The sequence below is a fragment of the Calypte anna genome, chromosome 6, assembly GCF_003957555.1.
Source record: "Calypte anna isolate BGI_N300 chromosome 6, bCalAnn1_v1.p, whole genome shotgun sequence".
NCBI classification, from domain to species: domain Eukaryota; kingdom Metazoa; phylum Chordata; class Aves; order Apodiformes; family Trochilidae; genus Calypte; species Calypte anna.
In genome coordinates this window covers 13,588,164-13,610,522 of record NC_044252.1, presented here as the reverse complement: position 1 = coordinate 13,610,522, position 22,359 = coordinate 13,588,164, and the positions used below count along the sequence as shown (strand labels likewise).

General features: G+C 40.7%; 1 protein-coding gene across 3 annotated transcripts in view; it reads left to right on the top strand.

Moving 5' to 3' along the window:
* MICU1 (mitochondrial calcium uptake 1) overlaps positions 1 to 22,359 on the top strand; it is a 104,620-nt gene that overhangs the window by 34,663 nt on the left and 47,598 nt on the right. For 2 of the 3 annotated variants that reach the window (XM_030453617.1, XM_030453616.1), the window contains exon 6: positions 8,640 to 8,683. In XM_030453617.1, coding sequence (XP_030309477.1) covers positions 8,640 to 8,683 — 44 coding nt within the window. Of the gene's footprint in view, positions 1 to 8,639; positions 8,684 to 22,012; positions 22,079 to 22,359 lie in introns of all 3 variants that reach the window. The other variant, XM_030453615.1, reaches the window with a different exon arrangement.

The window sequence follows — 22,359 nt, the reverse complement described above, 5'->3', positions numbered from 1 at the left end:
CTGTACATCATGTCAATCACAGCAAATGGCTTTTTAATATCTAATGAACAGTAGAAGAGTGAAAACCTTAATGCTACAGTAAAGTCAAGCCAGCCACAATGGAAAAATAGGTCTGATTTTAAAACAAGAACTTCAAGACAAAGGCTGCTACCTGCTGGCTGGATTATTTCCGTACTATGCATCTGTTTGGTATTTTTGATTCATAGGGATAATCTAGATCATAGATTAGTAGGGAAATGCCAGGGCTGCTTTCTCCCTTAGTCACAACTTGGGTGTGCCCTTTGGTGGGACTGGAGCACCCGTCCTTCATCCCAGGGTGCTCCTTCAGGTGACGTAGCCTGGAGCATTCCTCGGAAATCTTCAGGTTGTAGCCCACTGTAACCATCCTAGCTGGATAGGTTCATGCTTGGACTGAATTACAGGTTAGTTTCTGCAGTCTCACCGACCCCAAGGTTTCCCATCAGTGGTGTTTATTGAGAGGTTTTTGCAGTGAAGCAGTTGCCTTGAGGTCCTGTGGATCAATATTGTCCTGCATAGGCAGTCTGAGACATGAGGGCAGGAGGTGCTCTGCATGCTGAAGCTGCCTGTTGTAATTTCAGGAAGGAACTTATGTATATGCCTGCTATTTTATGAAGAGAAAAATACAGTGAAATATAAGTGATATGGAGTAATGAGGTATCTGATTCCATGTTGTATTTACTTTTAAACTGCTAATCTACTGCAAGATGTCATAGGCCTGCTTCATTTTTATGGATTACGTAGGGGAAAGTTTGATTTATTGTCAATAAAGCATCAACTTAATTCTGTATAGCATTTTGCTAGCTCAGGGAAAGCGAATGCCAGTGAATTATAGATTGCTTTCTTTACTGCAGTAAATCTTTCTGCCATAGCTTTCCTGAAGCTGAGCTTACAGTGTGACACACTCTGGCTGAGCTTGCAACTCTCTGTCGGAATAAGGCAAAGAATGGCAATAAACTTGGAAGCTGCTTGAAAAAAAGGAATAGTTTCTTTATATACTCTCTGGAAAGTCCATGCACCACCAGAAGTGAGGGGAGTGGTATCTGCTCCCTGCAGTCCTGTGTTGTTTTTTTCCAACCACTTCCTCTCATGATATACCCATTATATGTCTTGGCTCTCAGGCAGGGATGATTGCTTCATACCTGGCACTTGCTTGGTACTCCAGCTCCAAACCAACTGAAAAATGGTGGGAAGGGTGAAGGTTTGCAAAATATTTCAGATGTTTTGGATGCTGCAGCTCTTTGAAGATGGCCAGGCTCTTGCTGAAAAGGGCATATAAAGCTCTGCTACTTCTCAGGAGCTATAACTGTGCCTGATAAATGCAGGTCATTGCTGGCAAGTCCTCTGTAGTCTTAAGGAGCTGTTGGCCTGCATGAGCATTTTCAAGTACTTGGACCAGCTTGGTGGTGGCCTGCCCAATTCTGCTTCATTTCTGCTCTGAGTTTTTTCAATATCACAAAGTTCTCTGGGTCTGTACTGTATTGACTGTTTTCCTGGGAAAAGTATTGGGAACATCAAAACTGGACTAACAAAGAGCTGTGTTTTTCATTCCTGGATTTCATGAGCAGCTGCCCACAGCTGGCTTCTGGATTGCTGCAATGATCTAGCGATTATTTGTTAAATTCAGTTTGTAAAATACAGATCTGAGCTTCCTAGAACCAGATCATGAGCTGTGACGAGTGCTTACCCAGTCTGGTGGGGAGAGGAGGAGGATTCCCCAGGCTTTTCCAGATCCCAAAACTTGCATAAAATGTTCAGCTGGGATATTTGAGACCCAGAAGGAAGTAGAGATGCTGAACTTGCTTTCTTATGTGTTGATGGGGACTTATTTCTGTGCCCTCGTTTAAATACATTTGTTGGAGAGATCTTCAGGGAAAGAATGTAAGAAGGGAAGATAACTTGGTTATATTCCAGACCAAGGAGTGTGAATAGCTGTGGGTTTTTTCCTGTAAAAATGTCATTCCTAAGCAGGGGTCATCTTTGAGCCTGTCATGTCTGATGTGAGACCCCAGAAACCTAGCCAAGGAGGAGCAAGCAAGAGGTGTGTTCATGTTCATGCTTGTGTGATAGTCATGGAAGTAATGGATAATTAGAATTTCCAGTACAGAGGAGGGGCTGGTGTGGCTCATATGCTGTGTTAGGAATGCACATCTCCTGGAGAGGCTGACTTCTTGTTGGAGGAGAGGGAGATTGATGGGAGGAAAGTAGTTTCTCAAACGAAATAGTTCTGGACTTTTACACAAACCTCAGAGTATTGCCCCTGAGAAATTTCAGGGATCTCACTGTGTGGATTACATTTTAAATTTGGGGGAAAATATTAATAAAAAACCCAGAAGTTGTGTTATAGCTCTGGAGGGGAAAACTTGGTCTGGCATTTTGTCCTCTCATAATGTTGGATGTTTCATGCATGGTTAGCAGGCTCTACTTCCATTTGGGTAATTAGCCCTTTTGCTCACCTTCTTGCCAGAAAAATAATCAGTATTATATTTCAAGTGAGGGGAAAGGAAAAGCAGATGATGAGTAAATGTAACTTAAATAATGTGAAAAAATCTATCAAGGATATAAATACCAGAGGGACCTGAAAATGTTTTTCCATGACAGTGGAAAACTGGTAGCATCCCAGAGGAAATTGTGATGGTTTCTAATTGAACTCTACTCTGTTCTTGGCATAATAAAATTGCTCTTCTGGGTGGTCATTCATTAAAAGTTTTTTTAAGCTGCAATCCATAATCTGCTGGTCATGGATTTTTTTTTTATTTTTACTTTTTTTAACAAGATAAAATGAAGAGATTGGTAATTGGTTAGATACTTATCAAATGTGGTAATTAGCTAGCTTTGAATGAATCAGTGACATGTATATTGTCATTAATTGAAATATAAGCATTTAAATTTTACTGGAGCTGGAGAAGAGTAATAGTGTATTCTGTGGTGGTTTTTTTTTTCTTTATATAAGTAGTTGCTTCTCCATTAAAACACTCTTTATAGCCCAAAATCAAAGGAGTGAACAGGGAGAATATGTTCTCCCTTTGAACATTATCTTTTCCCTGCTGTGGCAGTCACAGAGTGTAAGTCATTTTTATTTATTTTGAAACATTTTTATTTCTAGAGTGCCATAAAAATACCATCACGTGAGCAAGAGCAGGGACCTTTATTCTTAGTATTGGTTGTTGACAGGCTTCAATCTAATCTGAAATAACACCGTGTTGCCACTTGCTTAGCTACTCCTCAGTGCTGCCACTGTTTCTTTTGGTTCTTCTGGTGGTACTTTAGGTAGTATCAGAATTTGTACTAGTAAAATGTGGTGGTATTTAGTGAATTAAAAGTAAACTACCTGTGGCAGACAAATTAGGAAATGGTTGCAGGTCTTTATTGGTGCTCCTGAAGGTGAGTGGCTGGTGCAGAACCCTCGGCTCGGTGACCAAAGGGGCTTTGTTAATCCAGATGTGTAGGGAAAGGTGAGGTGTTGTGCTGTGCTTTGTGCAAATAAAAGTATTCTGGGGAAGGTTGTGGTGAAAGCTCTGGGTTTGTTTGAGCAGAAGCAAGCACTGAAGCCCAGTGGCTCTGGGTGGTCACAGTGAAATTTGGAGTAGCTGTGGTGAATGTCATGGTGCCTTTCAGCACCAGGGAGGCTTTGTGAAAACAGCCAGGTATCCTCCTGAAACAATTTCTGTATTTCATTCATCTCTCTTTGGGGAAATCCTTTAATCCATTTCTAGGCAATGGTATTTCAGCCTCTGTTTTTCAGTGAAAGGTGGAAAAGCTCTTTTTTTACCACTAAACATGCCTGTTACCTTGTGTTCCTGCAGCTTGACACCAATAGCCCAGCGAGGGGATATTTGTTTAATGAGTGTTTATGAGTTGTTTATAGATGATCCTGTGGCAGCTTTAGCTTAGCACATTGCCTTTTGAGTAACAGAGATGTAAACACTAACATTCTCTCCTTCTCCAGATATGATTGTCTTCATTTGGACTATGTTTCCATTAGCTTCTCAGCCTACACAAATGCTGAGTTCCTATTATAAAGTATTGGAGAAAAAACATTTTGTTTTTTTTTAATAGAATATAAAGAAAGAACAACGCAGGCATCAGGCAACTTCTTATTTCTTGTTTTCCTTTTGTCGGTTTTTAAGATGAAAGACTTGAGAAAAAACATGTAACTAAGTCCATAAAAAAGAAAATAAAATGTATTGGAAGAAGAAAAAGGTATCAAGTAATTCTGCTTGCCTTGAACATATAAATGCCCCTTTTTAGGTTTTGAATTAGCTTATTCTTTCAGGAGCTATTGGAGGGGAATTTTATAGAGAGCTCTAATGTGCAGCTTAGTTAATGCAGCAGAGTGGAGAGGGGATATGGTGTGCATGGCTGGGAGAAAGTGTTTTACATCAGTGTTTTATGCTCACCCTCTGTTTGTGTTTGTGGAAACGCTCTCTTGTGGGGTGTGCTGATGGGGTGTTATGAAAAAAGGCAGCAGCAGAAGTGATAAATTTTTATGCTTCATTGTCATATAAATGTCTCTCCCCAGTCTCCCAGACATTCATAAACCCAGACTGTGTTTACTTCTCATCAGATACAATTCACAGAATCACAGAAAGTTAGGGGTTGGAAGGGACCTTGAAAGATCACTGAGTCCAATCCCCCTGCCAGAGCAGAGTCACCTACAGAATGTCACATAGGAACATGTCCAGGTGGGTTTTGAATGTCTCCAGAGAAGGAGACTCCTCAACCTGCCTGGGCAGCTTGTGCCAGTGCCCTGTCACCCTCACAGTGAAAAAATTTCTCCTCGTGTTTATATGAAACCTCAAGCTTATATCTGCTGCCTCTTGTCCTCTCATTAGGCATAATTGAGAAGGGTCTGGCACCATCCTCCTGGCTCTCTTGCTTTAAGTATTTATGAACATAAATGAGGTCACTCCTCATTCTCCTCCAAGCTCAAGAGACCCAGCTCCCTCAGCCTTTCCTCATAATCATCTCTCTGCACTGGACTCTTTCAAGCAGTTCCCTGTCCTTCTGGAACTGAGGGGCCCAGAACTGGACACAATATTCCATATGTGGCCTCACCAGGGCACAGTAGAGGGGGAGGAGAACCTCTGTTGACCTACTACCTACCCCCTTCTAATGCACCTCAGGATGCCATTGGCCTTCTTGGCCACAAGGTCACATTGTTGGCTCATGGTCATCCCCCCCCATCCACCAGCTCCCCCAGGTCCCTTTCCCCTTCCCTGCTTTCCAAGAGCTCAGTCCCCAACCTATACTGGTACTTGGTGTTACACTTTCCCAGATGTAAGATCTGATACCTAGGGGGACTCCAGCAGTCACAGGTCTCCAGCTGGACTCTGTGCCATTAATCACCACTCTTTGGGCTCTATTGTGTAACCAGTTCTTAATCCATCTCACTGTCCATTCTTCTGTCCTGTATTTCCTGGGCTTGATAACAAGGTTGTTATGGGAGACAGTGTCAAAAGCTTTGCTAAGGTCAAGGCAGACTACATCCACTGGTCTCTCTGCATCTACCCTTTAAGTCACAACATCACAGAAGGCTATCAGATTAGTCAAGCATGGTTTCCCCTTGGTAAGTTCATGCTGACTTTTCCCAGTAACCTTCTTCTCTTCCATGTGGTCAGAGATGACCTCCAGAATGAGACACTCCATCATTTTTCCAGGGATGAAGGTGAGGCTGACTGGTCTGTAATTGCCTGGATCTTCCTTCTTGCTCTTTTTGAAGACTGGAGTGACATTGGCTTTCCTCCAGCCCTCAGGTACCTCTCTTGTTCTTTCCATGATCTTTCAAAAATGATGGAGAGTGGTAGGGTGATAACATCACCCAGCTCTTCCAACGCTCTTGAGTGCCCCATGGACTTGTGTATATTGTGTTTGCATAACTGATCTCTAACCCAGTCTTCATTGAACAGTGGTGAGTCTTCCCTTGTCCAGGCTGTTTCTCCTATGCCCAGGCTCTGGAGTTTACTGGTCTTGGGAGTAAAGACTGAAGCAAAGGCAGCATTCAGCAACTCTGCCTTCTCTGCATCCTCTGTTATCAGGGCTCCTGCCCCGTTCAGCACTGGGCCCACATTTTCCCCATTCTTCCTTTTGCTACTGATCTATTTGAAGAAGCTCTTCTTGTTTTCTTTTTATTTCCTCTGTTAGTTTGAGTTCTAAGAGGGCTTTGGCCTTTCTTGTTGCCTTCCTACATGCTCTGACACCATCCCAATAGTTCTCCCAAGTGACCAGTCCCTTCTTCTGTGAGCTGCGAATTTCTTTCTTCCACGAGACTTTCTTCAAAAGTTCCTTGTTGATCCATGCTGCCCTCTTACCACCAGTTTTTTACTGAAGGCAGTCCACTTATCTTGGTGCTTGAAGGAAGTGAGCTCTTAAGCTTGAGGACATACCTGGTGGCTTCTACACCTGGCATGAGGTTTTGGGTGCAGTTACAGGCAAGCTGTATGCAAGTCCAAGACCATTGCTCTGTGTCTCACAGGAATCAGGTTGCCCAGATGTTTGGTTTTTTCCCTTGTGTCTTTTCATCCCCTGCCATAGCAATTGAGGAAACATGGAAACAAACATTTCCCTTCTTAGATGAATGAGGCTGAACCAAACCCCAGTCTGGAGGCAAGCTACCCTGTATTAAAGACTCCTGATTTCACCAGTGTGTTTTTCTTCCACTGACTCCATGATTATTGTAATTTATTGCTGTTAACTCTAGTGCTTTTTAGTCTCTTCCAGTCCTAACTCCCATCACCTCATTTGCACATCTCTGTGGAGAGCATGAAATTTTCAGTGCTGGTTCTGTTACTGTAGATACTGCCTTTTTTGGCTGTTTTAATAGCATTTCTGTGTGTACATACACACATAGATATCATTACTCATGGTATACTGTATCTATTATCTATACTTTAATAGAGGTAATATTTCTATACAAAAGAAAACACTTGTTATTTAATATTTTCTTGCCATTTACATGAAGATTCTTTCATTTTGGCTGGTTTTGAACCCTGTTTGCTTTTTCCAATAGTAGTGTCCAGCTGCTGGGGGGGAGAGGGGCATTAAGACATACTTTCACTTTCTATTTTTGACCTATGTCCTTTTTGAGCTTTCCATGAGCACATGTATAATAATTGGCTGGCAGGGTTATGTCAGGGAGCACAAGGTGTGCTTGAGAAATGACTTTATTATGAGACACAAACATAAACTTAAGCTCATTTTAGTGGCTGGCATCCAGATGGATGGTCAGGGCTGAGCTCTGAACCAGATAAAATGTCTCTGGTAACACACAGACATTACTAAAGAAGCCTGGTTCTGTATTTGACAATACTTACTATTCTGCATTCATATTCACAACTTTGAGGAGAACAAAATTCAGAAGAAGATTTAAGTCTGAAAATGTTTATGAATATGCAATTTTTGGTCTGTTGCCAGGGGCACAAAACATTGAGAAGGTGCATTCTGGTTTGAATATTCACAAACCCAGAAAGCCCTCTGATAATTGCCCTGACCTGTGAAATTGATGATGGTGGAGTTTTAGCTCCAGAGAGGTCTTGGTTCAGAGAGGTCAAGAAGGTCACCCTACAGTGATGAATAACTCCATTTTCTGAACCATAACCATTATAAACATTGCCAGTAAACGGGAAGGGTTTTATTATCCTCCATCTCAAGTGACACAGCAGACATGGGAGAGGCTTTATTTTGGTTTTTCATTATTTTTTTTCTAAATCAAATTGAAATGAAGATGTGATCAGCATAATAAACAGGGCCAGTAGATGCATTCGATATAGCTCTGCTGACAGTTTCCATTCTTCAGAGAACTGAGAATCAGCCTGTGCTCTCCCCAGTTGCTGGAAGGGCTTGGTTAGAGTTCTGTTTAATAATCCCTCAAGGTTCATATTCCTGACTTCGGATTACAAAGCTCTGATAATAAATCTTCCTGAATATTTTTGTCATCTTGATTGTACATGCATTCATCTGTGTTCCTATAGCCTGATGGGCATCAAGGATTAGATCAAAGAGCTTTGTGTCTTGACTTTTAAAATGTTGGGATTTTTTTTCACCTCTTCAAGAAAAAAAAAATGTTTTGTGATGGTATGAGATTGAATTTACTAGTGTAAATGGAAGTACTAAAACATAAGTTAACTAATATAAATAAAAATACTAACAGATGAGCAAGTTTAGGAATGATTTGGGAATATCCCAACTAATTATGGGAACAGTTCTTTATTTTCACACTTGTGACTCATTCAAAAGGTGTTATTAAAAGCAGTAATTGTTTTATGAGTGTGCATTGACATGGGGCATCCTGGGCAAAACATTTGCTTGGTAATAGTACAGAAATCTTTTACTTTGGGGAGGATATTTCAGGCTCTTGAGAAGTGCTGGGAGCTGTGCTCCTGCTGTCTCTGCTGGAAGGAATTTTTCTTCTCTGATGTCATGAGTTAGTTGTCTTTCAGGATCAAAATACTGAGTACAAAATTGATTAAGCCATATAAAAAAAATCCTTTTTTCCTTATACTTTCTACTGATATCTGTGCATTTTTTTTTCTAATCCCCACTCAAACAGAAAACCCAAGGAATGCTTACTTTTACAGTTAAGACTTTTTTCTTTTTAAAGTATCTTTTTTTTTCTCTTTCAGATCTGGGCCTGGATCAGTTTATAGTGAAACGCTATGATGGAAAGGTGAGCACATTAGATTGTGAAGTATATATTATTCAATGGCATTTTTAACCTAGAGTCCTTCAGTTATTACCCACATGTCAGTGTAAGTTAAATGAAGTATTTGAAATATTATCTTCTGAGGTTTTTGTTGTTCAGTAGTACTGCAATGCTTTTTCTGTAATGACAGATTTATTCTTTTTAAAGAGTTTTATTTTAATGTTGGCAGACAGAATATTACCTCCTTTTATATACTGTGAGGCCAGGAAATTATAGGTTGTAATCACATTTCCTTGCTGCTGCTTTATAACTGTATGAAAGCCCCAAAAGTTTCTCATTTCAGGAGAATCTCACTTGACCTTTCCCTTCTAGGCTTATCTCCTGATTCCTAAAGGAAGGAGATGCTCCTGTGTTTACATCTGCATCCCAAGCATGTGTTTTCCCCCATATCAAACAGCCTTCCTCTGTTCCCCTTTTGAACTTTAGATCCTTCCTACAGCAATACACAACTGTGCTGGATGTTTGTGCTGTCAGGATATGTGTTGGTAAAATGTTCAGCATGTTCTGATCTAATTTTGTCTGCTTGTCTAAGAGGAGCCAGGTAGCATCCTACCTGCTTTTATGGAGATCAGTGACCTAATTAACCACACCGTAAATCCCACTGGTGTGGAGGTGTACAGCAAAGGCAGCTCTGGCCCTAGGACTAGCAGCTCATTTGGACTTCTTGATGCAGATAACAGCAGGTTAGTCAATTTTCCACCTATCGCCATGGGCACATAATGGTACTCTAGCTTTTAGAGCTCTTAGCTCTACTTTAATTTCATCTGCATCATCTCAAAATAAAGCTGCTGTTTTTCCAAAGGGAAGTCAGGATCTGTGTTCCCTTCATTGCTGAGTGATGTACCTGACATAGTGTCAAGTGTTTCCAGAAAGTCTCAATACTGAAAAAAAAATTCATTTAAGGCTTTATACATAGTGTGGGCTCAACATGTGCAGTTCCCAGTCTTGCTTTGTATTCAGTAGGAAAAGATAAAGGCAGAAGACCTGGGGTTCTGTCATTAGCAGTGTACAAGTGTTCGAGTTACCCAGGCAGCAGAGTGAGATTTTTCTTGAAAACAGGCAATTGGAAGGTAGTATTTTGGCAGCTGGTTTTGATGCATAAAACTAAGAAGCATGTTATGAACACTTGTTTTTGTCTCATCCTGCCACAGAGCCAATGTCTTTTTTTCATGATTAAAGAAAAAAAAAAAGTAGTACACATATTCTTTGCAAAATATCAATTGTTTCTCCTTCTGGTTTATGGCAGTCTACTTTGCATCTGCTCACTTTCATCATTTTATCTTGTCAAGTTATCATGCTCATCCCTTAGGCTTTACATAAACAAGCTGAGGGTTTTTTTGTGGAGAAGAAATGTTCAATCTCACACTGTTTTTACTTATTCTTCCTCTGTTCCTGAGCACTCCGCAGTTGGTTCCTATCACATTGGATCAATGATCCAAAGGCAATGCCTTTGCTGAACTAAACTTTCCCTTCCTCTGCCTCTCGGCACCAAGAGGTTGAGTTGCACCAGGTTCAGATGTGACAGAGACAGTTACCAGGCGTTGAAAACCCACTTAGTGTTTGAGGTAACTGTGCTTGGCTGTGCATCCTCATCCATGCTCGTAGGGCATTGCCATTCTGGTGCTGAACATCTATTCTGGCTAAGGGGTGGAGAACAGATGGCCTTGCTCTATGCACTGCCTGCCTTTTGCTCTGACCTGTAGCAGAGTGAAACTGCTTTTTATATTACTTAGAGATGTCAGTGCTGCACCTGGATGTCTCTGTGCTGTGGCTTGGGTAGTCTGAAAGTGAAGCAGCAGATGCACTAGGGTACTGCAGTGGACTTACTTTTTTGTTATCTTCTCTTGGGACCTATTTTTTTCCACAGCTTAATAACAACCCACAATCATTTTGCTCTGTTGAAAATGAAAAAATACAGCTTCTTGTTTGCTTGGCTGTCTGTTTAAAGACACCTTGGGAATGGCTAAATGTGGCTGTGGCTGTTAGGGTAGTAGTGGTAATGTCCAGGTTAGAGGGTAATTTGAGGAGAATATAAGATGGCCTTGGTGGGTTCCCTTGGTAACACAAGAAGCTGACAGTAGATTGATCTGTCTGATAGTGTCCTGCTCTCCTTTTATTGCTTGCTTTGTGCTTCAGTTTAAGAAACAACACTGTATTTACTCAGACAGGCACCAACTGAGATGCTGCAGAACTGACCTTAATAATTTGAGTTTCAGTTGCATAGTAGCACCCAAGGGGACAAAACTTTCTTCCTCCTGGCCTATCTCCATCTTCCTTGTGGGTTATGAAAGCATCCTTTACCTGGAGACAATTTTCTGCTGTTGGCCAGAAAGGACTGGTTTTCTTTGTGCGTTGGCAGGGCTGATGAGCTCAGGCAGAAGGGTAAGAGGTCCGTCATTCCCCTGAGCATCCTTACAAATGTCACACAGAGGTAATGGCACTTGTGCTACAGTCGCATGCTTAAAAAGCAGTGGGCTTCTTCTCTGGAAATTTCCTTTTCATTTTTAAGGTGAAAAGAGTTTTTGAGCAGTCGGGTACAAGCAAACTGGTACTGGAGAATACTGACAGTCTGCAGGCTAGAAGAGTAGAAAAGAATTTTAATTCCAAGCAATGATGATACCCAGGGTTGCATGTAAGTGATAATTTATTAAGAGATTAATTTAAAAGAATAGAACCAGCTATGCAGTCAGTTATGTTTTAATTACATATTATTGGACAGTGTTTCAAGTGCATGAATTTAGCATCTAAGTTTGAGATTGAAATGCTACAGCATTGGTAAACAGATGTCTCAACTGCTCATTTTACAGAGCCAATTTTATTTAACATAAAACTACCATCAAAACAACTAATTGGCTGTCTTGCAGTGACCAGGACTGGTCCTGCTGAAAGATTTTGTGCAGTGACATAGCTCTGTGTTGTTGTCATGTTGGGTTTCTGAAGCAGTTGCTGTGTCTGTGATTGAATGCTATGGTGAGAAGACAATACCTGCTTTTTTTTTCTTTACCCTTGTCCTGTCCCTCCTTCTTTCTAGTGGCAATTTATAGAGTTGATGAAGAGGGAGGTAAATGTTATTAACTTATTAACAGGAAGCTTCCTGTAATTTGAGCCTAAATACTTTTTCCTCACTCATTGCAAGACCAAAAACCCTGGAGACATTCATCCAGCAAAAACCCCTTGGTCAGATCTGTTTGCCAACATGAACTCCATTTTTTTCTGTGACCTGCTGCTGGGCTGAGTGTGCAGGGAGCCAGCTCAGTTCCTGGCTCCATTTTTGCCTAAGTGTGATGGTTTGTTCCCCAGGGAAGCAAGCTGTGGGAAGAGGAAAAGAGGTATTGATTACTGTTCATTCAGAGTAGGAAAAAAAAGCAGTGTACAGACATTCTGAAGTGTTCATGTTGAGCCTGAACAAAGGCAGCTCAGGGTGCTGTGGCATGAAGGTGTCCAGACCACAATTGTGCATCCACTCTATTTGCACTGTCACTGTTTCCTCTTGCATTTTGGTGATGGGAAAGCAAATACTTTTTTAACCCATCTCTAGGAGAAATATCTCATGTTGTCCCTTCTCTTTTCCTTGAAAGCATCTCTAGTTAGGAGGAGTGAGATCCTTTTTAATTTAATATATACATACATTTTTTTCTCTTTTTCGTTGGGGGCTAAAGAAAGGGTGCTTTTGAGAGTGATGTGGAGGTGTTCTTTGCACATCTGCTTTTCATACCATGCTGCTTCATCACTCACTGATTGCATCTTGCATAGCAAGATAATAGCTTCATCAAAGTTACATAAGTTGTTACACAGATTTTGTTTAAAATTTTCTTTTTTTTGTGCCCTATTTACTCAATGGGTTTTGGGTTGGTTTTTTTTGCTTATGCATTAACATTTGACAAGTTTAATTTCTCAAATTAAAAGCAGTGCTGTTAGCAGTGTAGTTACTCTAAAGCATCAGATGTGTACCCACCCTGCACAGAGCAAAGTCAGAGCCTGGCACCAGGTCCTTTGATGCAGTCCCCCTCCTGATGAGCCAGTGCTGGCAGCTCCAGGCTTCCCATCTTACAGCTGAAGGGTTTGATGTAGTGAAATGAGGCAACCAGGTGCCACTAATTGCCAGGTAGTGGGCATGAGCTTGTGTTAAGCCCACCTGTGCCTGATTAGGGCGGGCCCCCACTGCGCATGAGCAGGATTAGGGGGCCAATAAAAGGTGAGGCTCAAACTTTCAGGCTCAGCTCACTCCTGAGCAAGCCAGCAGAGGGGTCAGTTGCTCTTGGAGCAACAGCACCGATCTAGGCTGGTCAACCCTGAGGGTTATAGGCTCAGAGCACTATTCGTGAGTTTCTGCTGGAACACCTGGTTGGACCTTGGAGCGCTGTGCCCTAAGAGAGGTTTGTCCTGCAACAGTTTGAGCTGGGGGGAAAGGGATGAGCAGAGGCAGAAAATGGATGTGGTGGATGCACAAAATAGATCTTTGTGCAGCTGAGTGGTCACCCTGAAGGTGAGAGGTAATATTTTTAAGAGATCTTGAGTCTATTAAGAGGGAAAAAACCCACCCTAAATGGCTTATTAGTTGAATACATTTGACTTGCTCTTTTTGTTCTGTGAGGAAAATTTCTTTCTACTGCTTAATATGAACAAAAGCCTTCAAGCTACCAGCAACAGCTTACCCTCTTGCAACCATTGCTGCAATAATTATAAAGGTTAAATTAAATTCATGCATTAAGTATTTCCTGACAGCATTTATATTTGCATCTGTAGATGCTTGGGGATGCTGTAGAATAATGCAGAGCAGTAATAAGAAATTGAAGGAATGAAAAATACTTCAGGTGGTTCCTGTAATGGCCAGTAGAATACCTGAAATACTGCTAGTATTATGGACCAGTACAATGATTAGCTTAAACTGGACTTACCTGCCAAGGCCTTGTAACTGGGAATGTGTGTCCACTACAGAAGAATTGGTAGGAGTCAGCTCCAGAGGAGTGTTTGTTGTCAGATGAAGAGCATGTTTCATATAGGAGCAGAGGAACCTGAAAAAGCAAAGTCAGGAAAGATACCCATGGTAGGTGGACCATCCTGTTCTGGTTGATGAAAGAATCTTGCTGTCAGGTTTGTAAAAGGAGGGAGAAGGAGGCTTTATGAATTACCCTGAATTTCTGGCATCCTTTGATTTGTCTGTGAGCTAAGTCTGGAGTGGGAGACTTCCATCAGAGTGGCATAAGCTGCTGTAGGCCCAATTTTCTATCAAATGAGGCAAGCTCTAAGTCCTGCTGTCATTCAGGAACCAAACACTGGGGCAGATCTCTGAGCTCCTGTGATGGTTGAGTGCCTCTGAAACCCCCACTGAAGAGGGTGGGACTCTAAATGATACCTTACCAACAAACAATTCAGTCAACACCAGTGTGAAGTGCGTGTGTTTTACTGAGCCTGTTAACTGAGAACGATTCCCAGTACTTTTCTAGCTTAGATGCAATGATGACAGGTGAGAAGCCCTGTAACTGTATGAGGCCCTGCCATTATCTATGTAAAACATCACTGTCCAATTTCACATTTCCTTTTAATTTCTTTGCCATCTGATCACAGTGAAGTTGGTATTTACATAATAACCAGAAGACATCTTCTTACACAGGTAATGACCTTATATACCAAAGTTCCTCTGCCATCCCCAAAAGCATTGTAATGAACTGGTGGGAGTTAATTCTTGCCTGTGGCCCTTTGTGGAAGCAAGCAGAGATGCAGTTTACTGTAGACAATCAGAAAAGCTGAGCTGACATGATTTTTCTCTTCTTGATTTTCTTTGTTGACATGACTGGCAATCATTGTTGATTTCTTTTCTGGATAGCTTTCCCCTCCCAGCCAATCTTGTCCCTCCCCCATCTGCTTTGGTTAGCAGTTTTGAATTATTTTTTTGTTCCTCACTGCTTTTTCCTGTTTTGGGGGACTTGTGCAGACACTGAACTGCAAATTCTTCTGTTGTCTTGTTTATTAAAAAAAATTAATTAAAAAAAATACTTAATTGCTTCTAACACAGATAAATACATGGTACACATTCATGCCTGTGGACACCTGGATTGCTATATGTCTACGTACAGAACACACTTCATCCTTTCCTACCTCCTCCACTAAACATGTGGTGTGTTTCAGTTTTGACAGAGCTGTACTTGCTGTTACTTTCTTGTACTGCTCGTTTTCACAGGACTCATTTGACAGATGCTACTAAAATGCTCTGGGTGCTTTATGTCCTCTTTTGTTAATGTTTCTAGGAACCTAGCAGATGTTTCTTCAAGCTACTAATATCTCTGATACTTCTGTCTTTAATTATGGTTTGTTTCTTTGGTGTAACCAAGCATACTCTCATTTTCTTCCTTTTTCTAACCCTCTCCCTTTCCACCAGGATTTCTGGCAGGTACAAAGAGACAGCATGTGCTTTGATTAGTTTGTGCTTCGGACCTCATAATGTGCACTTTTCATGTAAAAGGGACAGTGTATGCTCACCCCTTCTCCCTGCTCCTTGAGTAAATAATCTTGGATCCTCTCCTTGATCCTCAGCCTAAAGCATTTCTTCCAGAATACCCAAATTAACTTGTTAATTAAGAGGACAGTCCTTAGAGTTACCATGAATATGTGGCTTTATTATCAGGAACATCTTTGAGCGAAGCTCAAATATGTATTTTCTTGCCCTCCTATTTTTACAGTGAGGCTTCTGACTTTGCAGCCCAATGAGGCTATGATAGAGCTGGCTCTGTTGGGAAATGGCATTTTCCACTTGAGGCCACAAAGACAGTTTTATTCTGTGAGAAAGGACAGGAATGTCTCTGGCCAAATGCTTTGGGAAACATTGTGTATTTGAATGTGTGTAAATTGGGGGAAAGTTATTTTTGCAAACTTGCTTGAATTTTTCACCCTAGAGAGCTATGTAGGGTGAACTAGATTAAGTAATACTTTAGGAAGAAGGTATTCAGATGCTGTAGTCGATAAGATGGTTTCTAGGAATTGGAACTAGAAAGCAGAGAGCCATTCATTCAGTATTAGTAAGGAAAGAGGGAGAGGTACTCTGAACACTTTCATTTTGCCCTCTATCTTAATGAAACCCTATGGGGAACTTGGCAAAAAATAAGCAACGTGAAAACAAAGTGCACATTGGGGATGCATGCAGTCCAGTCATCAGCTGGGGTATGGGATAATTTTTGCTTTAATTTTTTTGGCAGTTTTGTTGGTGTTAGAATACTCAGGTGTTCAATACTCAGGGGGTATAAAACTACTCTGAAAGCTCTGTCCTTGGGTAACAACATGGAGGTAGTAGGAGAAGGGGAGAGGGAAGGAGGATGGATTGAGCAGTGTGGAAGGGCATGTTTTAGGAAATCTTGACCTCGCTTACTACAGAAGGAGAGAGGTCTGGATGGGAGAAGCAGGTGAAGGAGAGAGTGGAAGAGAATGGCAAGATTTTTAGTCATATCTTAATTCAGTTCCTTAAACCATTTAGGCTTGTGATGATAATCTCTAGTTACATGATTACTTGGCTTTTCAACCAATCCCTTCTCATTCGGTGAGTGGTTAGTGCTGAGTGTATGGCCTCAGCCTCATCATCTGAGCCAATGTTTAATATTGCTTTATGTACAGAATTGTATAGAATTATATACTTTCGTGCTGGAATTTCTGACAAAATAAGCAGCATGCATTAGCAACATAATGAGGTAATCTTGGTAAAGTGGGCTGAGATGAGGGAGAGCAGTATCCCCATTTCCATGTGGAGATCTAAACAGCCATTTAAACTCAAAGGTGTCCAAAGTCAACTCATTTTAGAAGCGTGATTTGGGACATCAAGGATCTCATTTTAATCCTCCTCCAGCAAATTTCCATAACAAATGCTGCAGTGGTCCTACAGATTGTGATTTTATTGTCCTATGGAAGACTGAGCCAGTGTGGCAGAGGGGAGCAGAAGTGTAAACTGTCCCTTTTCCCAGGCATTTCCTATTTGCTTTTCCAGCAGGGGTTCCTTCCTTGCATGAGTGGGTCTGCTGCCTGCCAAGGGCTGGGAAAGCCTATGTCATTTCTTGGTCATACAGAATGCTGGCCTTGCATTTCAGGGGCTATTTGTTTTCAAGGTGATGAATATTTCCAGCCTTGCTGGAAGGAGGGAATGCAGATTTCTCTTTCCAGTCTCAGAAGGCCACCTATAGTAATCATTGCTGCATAGTTGTTGATTCTCTGTATGTGTCCAAAGTTAAATTCAGAGGGAGAAAGTATGCAGAACAACTTCATCCATCTCCAGCTCTGAATTTTTGTCCCTCATGTGTATTGATAAAATACTGATAAAGTAACACCCATATCCAAGGTTTAAAAAAACCTCTTTATTAAAATATGGTCTTGAAAGGTCACAAGTTGTAATGTTTATCTGCCCATGGTAAATTTTAATCATTTTCCTCTGCTAATACTCGCCCACCACGATTTGCTATGCAGAATCTGTTTGTATTTGCCTGCATTAGTATGAAGAATTCCTGGTAAATTGTCTAGGGTCTCTAGGAATGATACTATGAATCTTTCTACCACAAGTGGTTTATCAGTTCCAGAAAGTCCTTGTACTGTCTCCGTCATAGCCATAAGCACTTTATTTCTGTTTAGTGGTATATGAAAGGGGATATTAAAATACTCCCTGGTGGTGTGTCTAAAATTACTTATTTTACATCCACATTATAAAGGCAGCTTTAAAAACTGTTGTCACAATTTGACACTGTGCTGGCAATGATTCAAATGCCAGATGCTCTCTATTAATCCCCCTCCTGTGCCTGATACAGAAAGGAGAGAGAATAAGGGAAAGAGACTTATGGGCTGGAAAATAAACTACCCAGCTTTAATGAAACAGTAGTGATAAAAAGGAAAAAATTATTAAACATATACAAATATACAGAAAAAATGATACCACATCCCTCCCCCCAGTAACTCTCACATCACCACTGAGGCTGCAGGGCAGCCCTGGGAAAGTCCAGGCTGGACTCCTGGGGTCAGCAGCAGTCGGGAGCTGGAGGCAGGAACACACAGATTCAGGCTGGCATGGATCAGGACCACAGGCAGAGGAATGGATGGAATCCTCCCAGGATGCTGAAGCAAATAGGGACAGGTGAAGAAGGGTGAAGGGGTTTGACCCTCATTATCCCTCAAATTTATACTGAGTATGATGAGTATGGTATGGAATACTCTGGTCAATTTTGGTCATTTATCTTGTCTGCTACTCCCTAAAGGAGGGTTGCAGGTGTGACCTCTTCACTCCTTTTCTCTTTCTGGAGCGTAAGATGTTCCTCAGAACCAAGCAGCGTTCTTGATTCTGCACACCATTCTCTAGTTGTAACTACAAACATCGAGTGTTATCAGTCCCAGAAACAGAGACTGACTGAGAAACTTGCTGTTAGTTTCTGCAAGTACAGCTACTTACAAGAGACTTAGCTGAAAGCAAAATTTCAAGATAGAGCTAATTTTCTATCCTGGCTCAAACCAGGACAACTCTACATCCTGCAGTTCTTCCTCAAGTCCTTTTTATTGTTGTTTTTTCACAGTGCAGAACTACCTCCCCTACCTTTTTCCCCAAATGTTTTTTTCATCTCAGCTGAAAGTCTCCATTTTTAAATCTGCCCCTGAAAGCCTTTGTATTTATTTGTTTCAATTTTCTTAATGTAGGCAGTGAGGTCCTGACACGAGTTGTATTGTGAAATCTCTAAATACATGCTTTAGGTTCTTTAAAGGTTGTCTTCCCAAAAAAAGAGCAAAAATTAAAAGTCTTCATTATTTCAGAGTCTCCAGCTCAGCATTCTGGGGAAGAGAGAGTTCAAAGCATCAATATTTTTAGTTCCCATAGCAGGTGGCATTACCTGCTGTTTTCCCCGGCATTTTTTAGGGTTTCCCTTATCTGTTGTGTGTGATAGGCTGATACAGAGCATCTGCTGCAAACACATCAGTTGGCAAGTGTCGTGGTGTTTATTTCCCCAGTTCTTAACTAGTCCTGCATAGTGCTAATGAGATGGCAGATGCTGGTTAATATTTTTAAATATGTTAAACAGTGCATGTGATAGGTACTAAAGAGCGTTTTAAATGCCTTAATTACATGGGATGTCCAGCAAATTTTACAAAATATTTGTTTCTGTTTCCTTAGAGGAATGGGAAAGCTTTTTATTTATAAAAATAGTCAAGGGAGTTTAGCCCAGGGTATCAAAGCCATGTGTGAGGAGGTCTGTGCATACTTCTTAATGTTATGTGCACAAGAACTATTGAGGGTGTTTTTCCTGTTCTTTTTCATTTGAAAAAAGACAGGTATCTCAAAATTGCAATACGGAGCATCATCTTTACCTTAAAAAGCAAGAAAACTCATTAACAAAGGAAGAAATTGACTATGCTAGGCCAACTTGTAGTAGACTTTATGGAAACTCCTGCTGAGGAAAAGAGAGTGTTTCTTTCTAATACAGAAAATGCAGCATTTTAACTGCTTTTCCTATATGCCTACAGCTAACCATAAAAAAAAACCCCAACATTTATAGTTGTTTTTAAATGGTTTGCATTACTGAAGGTGGTCAGTTGGGACTGAAAGAGAATTGCTTTGCACCAAGGTGACTTCACTGAAATGTTCATGGTTTTGTATTTGCTTACACAATATTGGTACCCTTAAAATATTTATTTTTAAAAGGAACAAATGGAGGGTGGTGGCATTTGTTAAAGATGGCTACGGTTCATCTAAAGTTCCTAATTTTCAAAATTAGTTTCTAGTTCTGGATAAATACTCATCTTGCATGCACTTTGGTATTTCTTTTGTTGTCATTTTTTGAAAGCATAAGTCTCTGTCAAGCACTCAAAAAGGCTGATAAATTTCTGAAGTTTTGGGTGAATAAGTACAAAGGTGATGTTGAAACCTAAAGAAGATGTTGTGAATGAATGTGCTAAAATTGAGTTTTCTCCTCACACAAACTGTCGACTTTTAAGTGACTTACCAAGGATGTGTTCTTCCCAAAGTGCCAGAATAAATGCCCCTTGTTAAGTAGTTTCTGAAATGCAAAATGAAGTGGAGCTGCAAGGATTTAGCTGCTGGTGCTTTTCTAAACATGAATTAGGAATGCAGAGCAAACACCAGCACTACATCTTGTGTCTGTCTCTGCCTCTGCAGAGGAGGCATTCCTTAATGTGCAACAATACTTTTTTTTTTCCAGATTTGCATAAATAAATATTAATATGTTTCACTCTTCACTCAGCCCTGGGAAAATAATTTTAAAATCCAAAATAAAGGTAATATTTGGCAAGGAGTTGAGGGAAATTAGTTGGGTTTTTTTTTTCCTAAATCCTTTGTATCTGGGAGCTGTACCATATAGTTGGCTCATGGGAGGCTCCAGCCAATGATCAGTTTTGGGGTAGAATATATGAAATTTTTGTTACATCTTTGGGTGCTTTTCTTGCTTGCAGCCAGCCCATGACACAAGTCTGGGAAGTTGCCTGCATATGGCATGTAACTTGGTTTTGGGTTTTTGGGAGGAGGTTGATGGCTGTTATTGATATGTTCAGCCCCTGTTCTGGTGCTCTTTGTTGGGCTTGCTGTCTGAAGTGGTGAGGGATGTGGGTTTCTTTTTCTTTTTAGATGTTGATTTGGATCTTTGCTCATTGTTTAATATGAATACTGTGTGATTAGAACAAGACATCATAATTGTGAACCTCTTCTTATGGCTTGCTCAGATTTGGATTTTTTTTGGGTGTGCTGAATGATCTGAATCAATTACTCTGGTTTGGGAGTCGATTTAATATAGAAAAAAATCATAAATGGAACACCTTTGTCTGAGGACTTGAAGGAAGAATTACTTTGTGTTCAGATACAAAAGGGTGCAAGATTGTGAAAGTTGTCCTGAAATTGTGTGGATAAATCATTAGTGAAGATGGCATGCCTCTAAAATATGATGGAGGCTTGGAAAGGGTTTTTTCTTTAATTTTTGTGATCCCATGCATTTCCTTTCTGTCTGGAAGGGGGATGGTACAGAAAAGAAAGTAAGATGTGGAAAAGAAGCTCGAGGTCTATAGATGGTTGGTTTAGGTGCCAGTGAGAACTGACTTGGGATTTCTTCATCTTGAACTTTGAGGGATGTCAACAGTTCATGTTGTGCTTTTTAAAGTGGGTAGGGTTTTTTATTTTATTCTTTTATTCTTTCTTCCTGGGGTTTATAATATAATTCTGTAGAATACAATGTTTAATGGAGGGAAACAGCCTCTGACAAGGACGCTTTCAGCCTTTCCTGTACTGAACAAGCTTTCCATGTACTTTGTGAAAAGCAATGAAACACTCAGCTTCCCGGTGAGCCAGAAGAAAATAAATGGGAGAGTTATATATATTTTTAATTTTTAAGTTCTATCCACCTAGTGCTGAGAGCCCGAAAAATCTTATTGATCAGGTCAGTTGTTATTTTCTACTACTGCTAGCAGTGGGGGAAATTCCCTTTCCTCTCTAGCCACAGACAGGCTACCACAGCAGCACCACAGTCACAGCATTATCTTCCCCTTTCTCAGGTTTCTGACAGGTTTAAAATAAATTATTTTTTTTTTAACCTTTTTTGCTCAAAGTAAGATGCAGATGAGTGTATGCTTCTCCCTCCCATCTGTCTAAAACTTTGTATTTCAGAGAGCAATTAATATCTCTTTTTATTGTTGTTCTGTGGATGTGGTTTGTAGCTGGTGAGGAATATTTTGAGCTGCACGATACTGACCATGAATTTTAAGTGCAGAAAAGAAACCCATAAAAATTAATAAATCAACCTCTGGAACTTTTTCATCAGAACATTTGAGTGGGTGAAATAGGCTGCTAATAGCTAATTTATGATAAACGCCACAGAAGACAATCGAGGAAGAGGCAATAAATCACATGAGCCAGCGAGATGCTGCTGGCAACATCACTGGCAGTGACCACAGAAAACTGCTTTCTCCACAAATCCTACCTTCAGATTAAAGGAAAACCTGACATTGTTCATCTAACCATAAATGTCAGTGTAATTTTGCTTTGCGCCCATCTCAGTGGGAAGGGGATGCACAAACTTTTGTTGCAGTAAATGATATTTGCATCCTGTAAGGATCAGTAACTGTTACCTTGCGTGAAATGAATGTCATTAGTGTGTTGTCTCTTATTTGTGATTTGCCTCATTAAATTCCTGATGCTGTCCAGGTCACAAAGGCAGAGCTACTGGGAAGAGTCTTATTTGATCATTAGAGCTGAAATTCTTTCCCCTGGAAACTGTATTTTTTCTGTGATCTATATGATTATTTTTGTCTCTTTTCTTGCGGTTTCCAAGCCAGATACAGGTTAAATTTTCATCTAAATTGTTATCTGGTCTCATCCCCACTCTGCAGTCACATACAATGGTGAGTTCTCTCTCTCTCAAAAAAAAAAATCAACCCAAACCCCTGAGGTGGATGAGAGCCATCAGCTGCAGAGAGTAGTGGGTCCAACCCAGAGAGGCTCTGTGCTAACTCTTGCTGGGGTGTCTGCTCAGGCTTCTTAGCAGCTCCCAGTTAAAGCAACAACCCAGTTGCTTCAAAACTTCCTTGCTCTTTGCAAGTCTAACTGTTCAACTTGATGTTGTTATGTTTTGTCTGCTTGTTTTATTGTCAGTTAATGAATTTTCTTTCCTTTATCTTGTGTA